Source organism: Mercenaria mercenaria, chromosome 8 (assembly GCF_021730395.1).
Source record: "Mercenaria mercenaria strain notata chromosome 8, MADL_Memer_1, whole genome shotgun sequence".
Lineage (NCBI taxonomy): Eukaryota > Metazoa > Mollusca > Bivalvia > Venerida > Veneridae > Mercenaria > Mercenaria mercenaria.
This window is the reverse complement of record NC_069368.1, coordinates 50,294,490-50,309,901: the sequence shown is the minus strand read 5'-3', so window position 1 is coordinate 50,309,901 and position 15,412 is coordinate 50,294,490. Positions and strand designations below refer to the sequence as shown.

The 15,412-nt window shown below is 34.7% G+C and overlaps 1 protein-coding gene across 6 annotated transcripts in view; it reads left to right on the top strand.

The window, feature by feature from the left end:
• The first annotated feature begins 292 nt into the window (after positions 1 to 292).
• LOC123566374 (uncharacterized) overlaps positions 293 to 15,412 on the top strand; it is a 32,652-nt gene continuing 17,532 nt past the window's right edge. For 2 of the 6 annotated variants that reach the window (XM_053549942.1, XM_053549941.1), the window contains exons 1-4: positions 293 to 320; positions 3,079 to 3,195; positions 4,587 to 4,750; positions 6,289 to 6,340. In XM_053549942.1, coding sequence (XP_053405917.1) covers positions 3,157 to 3,195; positions 4,587 to 4,750; positions 6,289 to 6,340 — 255 coding nt within the window. In that variant the 5' untranslated portion in view covers positions 293 to 320; positions 3,079 to 3,156. Of the gene's footprint in view, positions 321 to 743; positions 751 to 3,078; positions 3,196 to 4,586; positions 4,751 to 6,288; positions 6,341 to 12,055; positions 12,083 to 12,989; positions 13,017 to 15,412 lie in introns of those variants that run through there. The other 4 variants (XM_053549937.1, XM_053549938.1, XM_053549940.1 and 1 more) reach the window with 4 other exon arrangements.

Below are 15,412 nucleotides of genomic sequence, written 5' to 3'. Positions count from 1 at the left end.
AAAATTTTCCTTTTAAAATTTGCCTTCCCCCCATAAATTGAAACCCTTTTCCCGTTGTAAATAATGCCCGTGTAATAAATTTAAGAACTTTTGATGGATACCTAGATGTCAGATTACATCAGGTCAGAGATGGCCTTTTAGACTTTAGATATTAAGATATAACCCTTTTTTGCATGTTGGGGTTTGTGTTAAAGTGTTGTTTGTGTATATTGCAGATTGGGGGGGTTTGAGCCTCAGACATCCCAGTGTCAGAAACGATGTGTGTATGTCACCCCACCCCGGATTTGATATGCTACAGTAATAATGATCTGTTGGAGGAGGTATGCTATGATATACTTATTATTCAGTCACAGTTGGAAATTAATTGTAAATTACTCAAGTGAAGTAACTTTTTAAACTTTAGCCTACTGGCGGCAAGTGATTCTGTTCTTGAAATGTTATATACAATGTACTGTCATACAAATAGGGGGAATTAAGCTATACTGTTATACAGTGTGAAATAGTAGGAATTAAACTTTATACAAGCTGTCATACAGTAAATAGTATAGTTGTTGGTATTTAAATACTTTTCATATAATGGGTCTATATTATATAGATCTTTATATTAAAGATATTATTAAAAGATAACTAAGAAAGTACAGTAGTAATAGTGTATATTACTCTGAGACCAGGCAGACTCAAAAGTTAATATGCTAGTTTAAGAACATGGTAACATGATGTTGTTTATATAATGTATAGTGGGAAGAAGAGGTATGTATCAGTTTACGGCCTTTCAGCTTTTGCATGCAAAAACAGTTCACAAAGTTAATACATTTTCCTGTTGCCTTGTTAAAAAGTTAATGAAATTCTACCATTGCCTTACTATTAATGCCTCTCAGTTCAAATTACTCACTGATGGATTAATCATGTGCATGTTTTATGAAAGAAAAATATATCTTACTGTCTATCTAACTGCCATTTTGGCTATGTTACCACTCTGTTGTGAACCTGAGAAAACATTTTGTCCCCCTATGTCAATAACCTGAGAAATATGAAATTTAACCTTCAGAGACATTATTTTTTCAGAGGTCACAACATCTGCAAATGCATTCAAATACATAGGCATTTTTATTCTGTTATATTGAAAAATGTATAGATAACAAAATGAAAAATTATATTAGCGCTTTTGAACGTTTATTTTATAGATGAAAGAGCGCTATAAAAATCTGGTAAATAATAATAAAAATAATAATAATTAGAAAATAGCGTTAAAGCTCAGTATGGCTCAGCTGGCTGGCTTCCTCACATGAAGAATTCTATGCCTCAAACCAATATCGATGAGGGGCAAGTGATCTGAGTCAGCGACCTTAACCACTTGGCCACAGAGGCCCCGAAATTTTAATTGTATAATAAATACATTGGCTTCACCAGAAAAGTAGATATACTTAGGGTGTAAAAGCAAGTTTTACAAGAAATGTGAAGTTTTGAAGTGAAAACTTCATTAGTGAGAACTGTTCACTATGATTTAAAAAAACAACAACATAAGTTTGGTTTGACTGAGGTCACTACGTCCAAGGTCAATGTCACACTTGTAGTAAAAGGTCAAATAGCATGACTCTATATTCCCTCCATATTATCTACCTCAAGATGATATTCAGAGTGCAAACACAAGTCAAGGTCAAACTTAGATATTAAAGGTCAAAGATCTTTACACATAAATGTTCACTATCACAGTATGACAAGAATTATTTACAACCCACATCATTAGGTCCCTAGTTAAAGGTCACACTTGGAGTATGCTTATTTTATTTCCATATTTTATATACCAATGGTAGGATTTTGTAGAAAGAAACTTCATTCATCAAGACTAGGTCCAAGGTCAAGATCATAATTGGAGGTCAAAGGTCTTGATCACAACATTTACCTTACCTGTTTCAAAGTGGTGTCTTGGGGTATGAATCACCTTTGGTGATAGCTCTAGTTTAACTTTAATTTTATTCTTTAAATGCTGACTTTACGTAAATGAAGATTTCCATAATCTATAATACACAAAAAAATGTGTACATGTAGATTTTAGTTTATTATCTGACATTGTTAGATCAGCTTCGAGACAAACAGGAGATTGAACTCTTGTGCTTAATTATGGCGAAGTAGTCCTGAGTAAATACTGTGAAAATATTTAATATTGTGGGCATGAAGTTTTGTTGTTCTGACCAAAATGACTATATCATGGGGGTATGAATTTTTGGATGTTGGCTTAGAAGATATACCGAATAGAAGTTTTACTTGTCGTTAGGGTTTAATTTCTTTGACTGACATGACCAAGAAATCCACAAAAATTGGTCTCCTACAAAAACTTATGATTTCAGTGATCTGTAAAAGATTTAATTTACTGAGCTTTTCATTTCTGTGAATTATCTATTTAGTTATTGTTATTTGGTGAGTGTTTTAAGTGTAATTCCAGTTGTAAATGGAAAGTGACAATGGTTTTATTTATTTAAGAAATAAGTTCCCAAGTGTGGTTTATCGTAGAATAACCCGTGTTTTGAGTTCTTATATGTAAGAATATATCATGAAGGCCGTAGGCCTGAGTGATATATTGTTTCGTATAAAAACGAAAAACTAGGGTTATTCTATGATAAATCACACTTTGGAACTTGTTATTTTGATTCTAACACGACATGTTAGTATCAACAGTGTTAGAAAAAATGGTAAATACTTTTTACGACCGCACTACACACCTGGATTGGATGATGTCATTGCACGCGAGTGGTTTATTGCAGAATAACCTGAGATTTTGCTCTACATGCATGTAGGTTATTCGCTGGTTATGTTAGAATTGACTGTAATATCAATCATAATCCCTTGTTTATTAACCTTTACCTTGCTGGCGGCAAGAGATTCTGCCTTTGAGACCAGTGCAGACCAAGATCGGCCTGCACAGAAGTGGTTTGCTCTGTTTGTTATTTAGTCAATAAATTTTCATTGAACACCCCTTCGAATTATAAATGGTGCTGCCAGAATTGAATGATAGACCAGTCCATTTTAGAAATTTAGCATGGTAAAGGTTAATTACTATCATTTGTATATTCATTTAAGATTGATGCAGCCACAGTGAAGCAGCTGGACAGAAACCTGTTCCTGGGAGATGAGATACGTGAAGTCTACCATGAGATTATGAGAACAATACCAAACCAGCATCTGGAACTGGATGATGTAAGATGTACCATAGAATATCTTGTAAAATCATGCTCTGTTTAATTTTGGGTCTTTTTATGCCCCCGAAGGGAGGCATATAGTTTTTGAACCGTCTGTCGGTCTGTCAGTCTGTCCGCAGTTTTCGTGTCCGGTCCATATCTTTGTCATCGATGGATGGATTTTCAAATAACTTGGCATGAATGTGTACCACAGTAAGACGATGTGTCCGCGCAAGACCCAGGTCCGTAGCTCAAAGGTCAAGGTCACACTTAGACATTAAAGGATAGTGCATTGATGGGCGTGTCCGGTCCATATCTTTGTCATCGATGGATGGATTTTCAAATAACTTGGCATGAATGTGTACCACAGTAAGACGACGTGTCGCGCGCAAGACCCAGGTTCGTAGCTCAAAGGTCAAGGTCACACTTAGACATTAAAGGATAGTGCATTGATGGGCATGTCCGGTCCATATCTTTGTCATCGATGGATAGATTTTCAAATAACTTGGCATGAATGTGTACCACAGTAAGATGACGTGTCGCGCGCAAGACCCAGGTCCGTAGCTCAAAGGTCAAGGTCACACTTAGACTTTAAAGGATAGTGCATTGATAGGCATATCCGGTCCATATCTTTGTCAACCATGGATGGATTTTCAAATAACTTGGCATGAATGTGTACCACAGTAAGACGACGTGTCGCGCGCAAGACCCAGGTCCGTAGCTCAAAGGTCAAGGTCACACTTAGACGTTAAAGGTCATTTTTCATGATAGTGCATTGATGGGCGTGTCCGGTCCAGATCATTGTCATTCATGCATGGATTTTAAAATAACTACGCATGAATGTGTGACACAGTAAGACGACGTGACGCGCGTAAGACCCAGCTCCGTAGGTCAAAGCTCCTAAACTCTAACATCGGCCATAACTACTCATTCAAAGTGCCATCGGGGGCATATGTCATCCTATGGAGACAGCTCTTGTTGCTTTTATGAATGGCTCATATTGAATTATTATCAAGAAATACAGTTTTACCAAAAATACTATTTTACCAGACTTACTATTTTATTAGACACACAGTTTTACCACTGATATTTTTTTACCAGACAAACCTTTTTACCAGATATACTGTTTTTCTAGATATGTATAGAACAATCAATTAAAGAAGATTTTAACATTTAAATGCAAGAGAAGTTTTTCAAAAAAAGAATAAAATTCAAAATGCGATTTTGATATTTTCTGTAACAAATTGAAACAGAAAATTGTGCGTAATATTGCGTTCTGTAGGAAAATATGATGCTTGCAAATATCTTAGTATTTTACTTTTGAAATGATAAATAAATTCTTCATGCTGATGAAATGTCATTCAAGGAATTGGATATGAAATAATGAGTTTAAAATTAATGTTTATGCAGGATGAGTCTGTTGTACCCGCTGCTGACTCTGTGAACATGTCAGGAACGATGGCGTCGGCATCGTTGGTGCGGAAACGCTCTGACAGGGTCATCAATCCAGCGTTCATCAAAAATGACACAAAGGCTCCATGGGGAGAGATGGATCAGAAACAGTGGGTTAAAACGTGAGACTCTTTACTTCAGCTTAACTAGGTTTTAGTTCAGTTGTACTATACTGGTCCAAGAAATAATAAGTTTCACAAGTTAAACTTTTTTTTATTATAAGCATTCAGCTCCATGTGAAAACTAAAAATACTAAAGGTTTAAAGAAAACTATCATAGGAATTTTCAAAAACTAATATATTTGAAAATCTGTCAGCAGAAAATGAATAGTCAAACACTAGTAGTTTGAATACCAGGGGCTTGATCACAAGGGTTTACTTGACCTCCAGTGGTTTAATCACCAGGGCTGACTGACTTACTTTAACAGAAGTGGTTTAAACATCAGTAGTTAGAGCACCAGTTCAGACTTTGTAGTCCACAGCTTTTTTCATAATATATTCTATGTTGGGATGTCTCGAAACTTGGGATAACTTGATATTTTACTTATTGCTATGTAACTTTGAGCTATCGTATTTAAAGTGCTTCTGTAAGTGTCATATTCTGCATTGTTAATTTTTTGAGTCGGCTAAAGGCTGAAAGCCTTTTGACGAGTCCTTGCTATCCAACGATTCTCTAAACGGACCGAATAACATGTGAAGGGATGTAGTTCCATTAGATTTCTCAAATTTCAAACAGTTCACTGCATGAATAAGTTAAGTTGTGTCAATTCCCTTTGCTATGACCAGTATACGATGTAATCTGTCATATTTATGACCTGTAATTGTGCAATTCTCGAATGTAACTCATTAAGCATAAATGTGCATTTTAAGAATTGCGCAGGCTTACAAAGCTTGGGTAACATCCAGCGAAAGACAAAAAATAGTTCCAGCAGGGCTCCAGATAAGATGCGTATTAGCGTAAATTACGTATAGAAATAATGCAAATACGCATGTCTAATAATTTCTAAGCGTATAAAAACGTATATAAAATTACAGAAACGCACACAATGCTTTTTTAAAAACAAAATCTGAATCGTCTGGATGCGTTAGGTAACATAGCTGATCAGCCTTAATTCTCCCACATTGAACGTAAACACGCATCGTATGATTTCTATAAACTTTGCGTGGGTTGAATTTTGCAGTCAGTAAACGGATAAATTATCGGAAGAAGAAGCTCTTACTGGTTTGTTTAGTTACTATTGATATTAAAAATGATTTTAATTCTTATTTTTCGAGAAATAAACAAATCGGCGAAACATTAAATTGTATTTTCTTGTAGTTTTTGAAATCGAAAGTAGATCGTCTATGTTTGGCGAAAAGAAACAACTTTTTTATGAAAAGATTTAAATAAGAGGTAATTTAACCGTAAACTTCAATGTCAGATACTGCCAATTGCTGCTAAATGTCTTCGTATCATCACAATTTGTAAAATATATTGTTCAAACTGGAGAAAAGTGTAATCGTATCCGGATATAATATTTTGGGTAAATATCGAGCTGTGTTATGAAATTTTAAGAAAAAAAACTAGAAACAAACTGAAACTGGTAGACTATACTGTCAGTACATCAATCATTAGCCGACTCAGGCCATTCAGGCCTTTGATTTTAAACTTTTTTTTCCAGACCAAATAATCCGCCGAAGAACTTCCAGGGTGAAGATGTTTTTGCACCACTTGTAAGTATAGTTATATTTAATATTACATTTGCTTTACAGCAAAAGTTTCTCTTTATAAGATGATTTCCTTGTTTTATAAATAAATCAAAGAGATATTTTAATTTAGATTGGAATGTCTTCAGATTTATTTAAATTGTTTCGAAAAGCTAGTAAGTATTTTCATGTGTTAGAAATGAAATATATATATAATCAAAACAATGCCAGTGAATATGATAAACTAAGGAAGATTTAACTTATAAACAAATACACTAGTAGTTAGTGAAAGGTAATGAAGTGTTTGTCCTACAGTAAAAGCTGAGTGTAACTGTTGTACAATGGAATGTAAAATAGCAGGATTTAAGCTTTACTGTCATACAATAAATAGTGTAGTTGTTAGTTTTAAATTATTTTCATATAATAGGTCTAAATTATATAGATCTTTACCTTAAAGATATTAAAGATAACCTAGACACTACAGGAGTATTTACTATTAGTGTATCTTACTAGAGACCAGGCAGAATCAACAATTAATATTTTAGTGCTAGAACATGGGGTAACATGATGTTGTTTATATAATGTATAGTGGGAGGAAGAGGTATGTATCAGTTTACGGCCTACCAGCTTTTGCATGCAAAAACAGTTCCACAAAGTTAATATATTTTCCTGTTGCCTTGTTAAAAAGTTAATGAAATTCTACCATTGCCTTACTATTAATGCCTCTCAGTTCAAATTACTCACTGATGGATTAATCATGTGCATGTTTTATGAAGAAAAATATAAACTACTGTCTATCTACCTGCTATTTAGACTATGTTACTACTCAGTTGTTGTGAACCTGAGAAAAATTATCACACCTATGGCAGTAACCTGAGAAATACAAAATATCGCCGTGATTGACATTATTTTCAAGGTATCACAAGATCTGCTAACACACTTGAATGTATAGGCTTTTTGTTTTAATATACCGAAAAATGAAAAAATTATATGAAAAATATCCTGAAAGCTCAGTATATATTTTTATATAGATGAGCTATTTCTAGGGTTCACCATCATAATGTCCCATATATGATATTAACATTTTCTAATACGAAAACCTGATTTTTAGCTCACCTGTCACAAAGTGACAAGGTGAGCTTTTGTGATCATGCAGCGTCCGTCGTCCGTGCGTAAACTTTTTGCTTGTGACCACTCTAGAGGTCACATTTTTCATGGGATTTTTATGAAAGTTTGTCAGAATGTTCACCTTGATGATATCTAGGTCAAGTTTGAAACTGGGTCATGTGCGGTCAAAAACTAGGTCAGTAGGTCTAAAAATAGAAAAACCTTGTGACCTCTCTAGAGGCCAGATTTTTCAATGGCTCTTCATGAAAATTGATCAGAATGTTCATCTTGATGATATCTAGGTCAAGTTCGAAACTGGGTCGACTGTGGTCAAAAACTACGTCAGTAGGTCAAATAATAGAAAATCCTTGTGACCTCTCTAGAGGTCATATTTTTCATGGGATCTGCATGAAAATTAGTCAGAATGTTCATCTTGATGATATCTAGGTCAAGGTTGAAACTGGGTCACGTCCGGTCCAAAACTAGGTCAGTAGGTCAAATAAAAGAAAAACCTTGTGACCTCTGTAGAGGCCGTATTTTTCATGGGATCTGCATGAAAATTGGTCAGAATGTTTATCTTCATGATATCTAGGTCAAGTTTGAAACTGGGTCGACTGCGGTCAAAAACTAGGTCAGTAGGTCAAATAATAGAAAATCCTTGTTACCTCTCTAGAGGTCATATTTTTCATGGGATCTGCATGAAAATTGGTCAGAATGTTCATCTGGATGATATCTAGGCCAAGTTTGAAACTGGGTCACATGCCTTTAAAAACTAGGTCACTAGGTCAAATAATAGAAAAACCTTGTGACCTCTGTAGAGGCCATATATTTCATGGGATCTGCATGAAAATTGGTCAGAATGTTCACCTTGATGATATATAGGTCAAGTTCGAAACTGGGTCAACTGCGTTCCAAAACTAGGTCAGTAGGTCTAAAAATAGAAAATCCTTGTGACCTCCCTAGAGGCCATATTTTTCAATGGATCTTCATGAAAATTGGTGAGAATGTTCACCTTGATGATATCTAGGTCAGTTTTTAAACTGGGTCACGTGCGGTCAAAAACTAGGTTAGTAGGTCAAATAATAGAAAAACCTTGTGACCTCTCTAGAGGTCATATTTTTCATGGGAACTGCATGAAAATTGGTCAGAATGTTCATCTTGATGATATCTAAGTCAAGGTCGAAACTGGGTTACGTGCAATCAAAAACTAGGCCAGTAGGTCAGATAATAGAAAAACCTTGTGACCTCTGTAGAGGCCAGATTTTTCATGGGATCTGCATGAAAATTGGTCAGAATGTTCATCTTGATAATATCTAGGTCAAGATTGAAACTGGGTCACATGTTATCAAAAACTAGGTCAGTAGGTCAAATAATAGAAAAAACTTGTGACCTCTCTAGAGGCCATATTTTTCATGGGATCTTTATGAAAGTTGGTCTGAGTGTTCATCTTGATGATATCTAGGTCAAGTTTGAAACTGGGTCAACTGCGGTCAAAAACTAGGTCACTAGGTCTAAACATAGAAAAACCTTGTGACCTCTATAGAGGCCATATTTTTCAATGGATCTTCATGAAAATTGGTGAGAATGTTCACCTTGATGATATCTAGGTCAAATACAAAACTGGGTCATATGCCTTCAAAAACTAGTTCATTATTTCAAATAATAGAAAAACCTTGTGAACTCTCTAGAGGCCATATTTTTCAATGGATCTTCACGAAAATTGGTCAGAATTTTTATCTTGATGATATCTAGGTCAAGTTCAGAACTAGTTCACATGAGCTCTAAAACTAGGTCACTGTGTCAAATAATAGAAAAAACGACGTCATACCCAGTTCATGTGGGGACAGGTGAGCGATTCAGGACCATCATGGTCCTCTTGTTGTCAGCATTCAGATATTCAGATTTTTTAACTATATAATAAGTACAGCGTCTTCAGGAAGAAAGTTGATAAAAGCAAGTTTTACAAGAAATGTAAGGTTTTTAAGTGAAAACTTTATTACTGTTGTACTGATTACAAGCAAATAGCTTAACAGTGTGCAGCAAGAGTTTTGAAAATAGTTTCCTATAAGTAAAATGGTACAGTACTCCATATCAGTTACATAAATTGTACAGACAGACATAGAAAGATAATCTTCAGAATCTGATTTAAAGTATGTATTGGAATGACAAATGAGCCATGCCATGAGAAAACCAACATAGTGGCTTTGCGAATAGCATGGATCCAGACCAGCCTGCGCATCCGCGCAGTCTGGTCAGGATCCATGCTGTTCGCTAACAGTTTCTCCAATTCCAATAGGCTTTAAAAGCGAACAGCATGGAGCCTGACCAGACTGCGCGGATGCCCAGGCTGGTCTGGATCCATGCTGGTCGCAAACCCACTATGTTGGTTTTCCCATGGCACGGCTCAACTATCTGTCAGTCTATACATCCATCTATCTGTAAATCCGTTCCACAGACATATTTCTCAAACAGAACTGTTCACAATGATTAAAGATTAATAAAGAAAATAGTAATAAGGTTTGACCCAGGCCACTACATCCCAGGTCAATGTCACTGTTGAAGTCAAAATTTGTCAAATAGCTTATCTCTGTATTATCTCTGTATTATCTACCTCTAGATGATATGCAGAGCGCAAACACAGGTCAAATCAAACTTAGATATTAAAGGTCAAAGATCTTTACACTTAAATGTTCACTATCACAGAATGACAAGAAATACCCACACCATTAGGTCCAAAGTTAAAGGTCACACTTGGAGGTCAAAGGTCAAATGTGTTTATCTTATTTCTGTATTTTATATACCAATGGAAGGATTTTTGTAGAAAGAAACTTTATTCATCAAGGCTAGGTCCAAGGTCAAGATCATACTTCGAGGTCAAAGGTCTTTATTATAAGATTTACCTAACTTGTATAAGAGTGATGACTGGGAGTATGATCACCCTTGGTGATAGCTCTAGTTTAACTTAAAAGTTTATTCTTTAAATGCTGACTTTACGTAAATGAAGATGTCCATAATCTATAATACACAAAAAAATGTGTATTAGCAAATCAAAAATTGTTTCTTTACAACCTTGTGTCATTATTGTGTATGCTTATAGGTAGGTAATGTAAACGCTTTTTTCACTCAGCATATTCTATTTGATATTGACTGAGGTAGACAATCGTGACAATGTATCAGCTGGCTAGATTAAGTTGAAACCTCGCAATTGCTTATCTTTTGCTTTGTCAATCAACAACCAATTTATTTTATTTCAGGGCCTATAAAATGATAAGAAAATGCTGTGCAAGCATAATATTGAAACATTTTACCATTTAGAATGGTTTAATTAAGACATTCATCAATCTTGTGTATGCAGTATCACATATTACATGGTTTTCTCATTTTTTAACGAAACATACTTTCACTGGCCATATCATTAGAAGTTGTTTTTGTTTTTTCAGAGATACATGAAGTTTTCATGTCATAAGGTTGTGATGAAGCATTGTTTACATTTTTATCAATGATATCATTCTCATCATCTGTACTTATGTACAGTACATTGTTCCCATCAACCATACAGGTACACAGTATGTCAGTCCTATCATCTGTACCGATATAGAGTAATTCATTCTCATCATTGGTACTGACACACAGTAAATCATACTTATCATCCTTACTGATACCCAGTACATCATTCTCATCATTTGAAAAGATACCCAGTACATCATTCTCATCATTTGAAAAGATACCCAGTACATCATTCTCATCATTTGAAAAGATACCCAGTACATCACTCTCATCATTTGAAAAGATACCCAGTACATCATTCTCATCATTTGAAAAAGATACCCAGTGCATCACTCTCATCATTTGAAAAGATGCCCAGTACATCATTCTCATCATTTGAAAAGATACCCAGTACATCATTCTCATCATTTGAAAAGATGCCCAGTACATCATTCTCATCATTTGAAAAGATACCCAGTACATCATTTGAACAGATATACCCATTAAATCATTTTCATCATCTGTACTGATACCCAGTCCATCATTCTCATCATCTGTACTGATACCCAGTCCATCATTCCCATCATCCATACTGATATACAGTACATATAGTGCTAGGTTTACTTTGTTTTGGTTTAAACAATATTTTATTCTACAAATAGCATACAATTACAAAATATGTTACAAAAGCAAGGGATTAGTAAGCTTATAAGCTTTTTTAGAAACTCTTTCCCGAATTTGTTTTGCCTATCAGTATTGTTTAAGTTGTAAATATATATATGTCACAAACATTTTGATAAACAAATAAAGTAGATATTTTTTTAATGTTGAAATATGTTTGAGTGTTTCCATGAATATGATAGCAGTCAATGATAATTAGATGATTATTAATTAAATATTTCAGGTTAGTTTAAGAAACATGATAGAGTTTCATTGTAGATTTTGATGAAAAATTGTGCATGACTTTAACTTTCATAACATTTCTCATTTGCAGAAATAGAAGACATTTTCAGATTGCCATATTAACTACTTATACAGTTATATTAAGATTTATAACTGAATACATAGCATGAGAAAGTCACATTTTGCTAAATACAGACATAGTTACATCAGCCCATGATGACATGATATATGAATTGTTGTTTTCAGACCAATCTAGAAGATTTACTGCACTTGGTAATTGCCTAGATTGTATGCTACAAGCATAACCTAACAAACTCTATAAAACCCTCATTTCATAATTTTTCAGTTGTTGCATATGCCTAGCTAACATGTCTTTTTTTTTTAACTGATACCTTCTTGTTTTTTATCTGAATGTGACCTTGTGTTGATATACTGTATATTTGCATATGTATAGAAAGTGCAATATTTTTAATATAGATAAGACAACATTTTGAAAATATCAATTGGCCCAGTGTCATGGTCTAAACATGAGTATGACATCAAAGTGTTACAACATTTTCTATGAAGTTCATGCATGAGGATTTTTAAACAGATCAATACATTTCGTTGGTAAAGCTCATACCTGAATTGTCATCAATTATTTGACCAATGAAAAGGACAAATAATAATTCCATTTAGTTAGAAACATTATTTAATGTCATCTAATATGATATATATATGTATAACCCTGTGCTTTAAGCTTTTTCCGCTTTGATGAAAAATTCATATTTATATATAGTTTATTAAATTAAATTCCTATTAAGGTGCCTCACTTGGGGCTTGAATTCTTCATGTGTGGAAGCCATCCAGCTGGCTAATGGAAGGTCGTCGGTTTTACCAAGATGCCCGCTTATGATGAAATAATGCACGGATTGGCACCTGGGGTCTTCCTCCACCATCAAAGCTGCAAAGTGGCCATATGACCTATAATAGTGTCATTGTGACGTTCAATCCAGCAAAATAAATAAATAATCCTATTAAAGTAATGCATGCATTCTTAAAATCTGAAACATTTACCAAACTGATGTGAAGTTATATTGGTACAGTTTGGTACAGTTATGCTGTATTTGGATTAACTGCTTTGATGGTTTTTAATACTTTTAACGATGTAATTATTTCAAGTGAACGTATTGTATTACAGACCCCTATACAAGAACTATTAGACATGGTATACCAGTTGTTGTGAATACAGTGTTATTGAAGTATTTGAAATCTAATGCTACTAGAGTTTGATAGAGTTTGATATTGCATTGTTTCTGAAGTTGCCTTTTTGACATGTTTTCTAACTTACTGTATTATAGACTATAGATGTATTGTAGTTTGTTGTACATAGAGAATTCCTAAGGAAGTATTCTTCCAGGTGAAATATTCTTCCAGGTGAATTATTTCTCCAGGAAAATATAATTTTCCTCTTTGTAAAATATTCCTCCAGGAGAAATATTCCTCATAAGGGAGGTGAAATATTCCTCAAGGTAAAATATTTGTTCATGAAGAGGTGAAATACTCCTCCAAGTGAAATATATCTCCAGGAGAAGGTGATTTTTTTCTCAAGGTAAAATATTCCTCCAGGAGAAATATTCCTTCATGAGTAGGTGAAATATTCCTCCAGGTAAAAATGAAATATGCATCTAGATAAAATATCCCTCCAGGTGTTAAAGAGTTAGAGTAAAAAAAAGAAGAGAATGACTTGGTATTTCAAAGATTGCAAAATAGTTCTAATTCTACATTTTATACTGATATATCCCATCAGGGTATGTGTGGAAAAAACTTACATTTAGTAATAAGTGCAGGTACATAGCTGCAAGAACATGGGTACGGAAAAGAGTTAACCAATATTTTATTCTACATTTCAATTCAGTTTGATCAAACACAATTTCCAGCTGCCTCTCTAGTTTAGTTATACTTGACAGATATTGCAGTTTAGACCTAGATCTAGGTCTTGATTTATTCTATGATGGCCAGCAAGATCTTGGTGTATTCTGTAATGTTGGGGCAAATGGAAAATTAGACTTTCTCTAGATCTTGGGATAGTGTTGTAAATAAAAGTTGTGGAATCTGAAACTTTAGAATAAAGAATGTACTACTTTCAGATAGCTTAATACTTTTTATTTTAACACTTATTTTGATTACTTTGACAGAATTGCAGCAATGCTTGCTGTGAAGAATAGTGTATGTAATGGATGTTCACTTTATTGATTTAATATGTCACACAGGCATGATTGTAGTTAATAATGGTGTCATGCAGATGTTGTACATCTTGCTACAGTTCAAGTGTTTAAAAAAATACTTTTTACTAAGAATATATCAGCATGCTTACTTTAGTCTTTATCCCTTTCTTCTTATGTGGTAAGCACATTACAGATGTACAGTGAGAGTTTGTTTGGTATTCAACCAGTTGTGGTTTAGTCCATTTTTATGCGCCTTTCCTCCCAACTCTACACCTTCCGATGGAGAGGGGGTATATTGTTTTGCTCATAGCCCGTCTGTCTATCCATTGTTTAGTTGGTTGGTAAACCATTTTGTTACATTCTATTACTAGTGAATGTTTGGTCTCACTGTGGCCAAACATCATAGGATGGTTGACAGTGGCAAGTAGATTACCCTGTTGTTTTGGGGGTCAGTAAGTCAATAGATCAAGGTTACAATGACCTCCTGACTGAAAATGGTTTCCATGCAATAACTGAAGAATGCTTTGGCTGCAGTCATCAGTCTTTGTGTGGTGACTGCCTATGAGCAGAAGATGACACTTGTTGTTTAGGGGTTTAGTAATTCAATGGTAAGGGTCTAGTGACTTTGAAACTGACAACAGTTTTCGTCACTAATTAAAGAATGCTTTGTCATGCATTTGTCAAATTTCATAAGATCATTGACAGGTCAGTAGATAACCCCTGTTGTTTTGGTTAGTAAGTCCGAGGTCAAGGTCACCTTTACCTTGAGCCTGAAAATGGTATATTTACTGAATAGATAATTATGCTTTGATATACAATTTTCAAATTTCATAACATTATTGCTGTGTGGTCATTCGAAAGCCCCTTTGGTTTTGAGCATTAGTAGGTCAAAGGTCAATGTCACAGTGATCTATAAACTTAAAACAATATGTCTCACTAACTTGAGAACCCTTTTGCATACTGCCTTCAAACTTCATAAGGTGACTGTGGCCAGTAGATGACACTTGTTGAAGGCCAGTAGGTCATTAAACCTGAAAATGGTTTCCTTTCAGTAAGTAAAAAAGGTTTTGGCCTATAGTTGTCAATCTTCACAGGATTATTGCCTTTGGTCACCAGATGACCTTTATTGTTTTAAGGCTCAGTAGGTCAGAGGTCAATGTCTCTGTTACCTCAAAACTTAAAACGATGTCCTCTCACTAACTTGAGAAGCCTTTGGCCAACTGCCTTTACAGTTCGTAGGATGTTTGCCTGTGGTAGTAGATGAACTGTTCAAGGTCACAGTGACTTTGAGGCTGAAAATAGCTTCCTCTGTAAAAGTCCACAAACTTAAAATTATTTGCCTGTGGTCATAAAAGACCCCTATTATGCTGGGTCAGTAGGTCATAGTCTTGGAGAT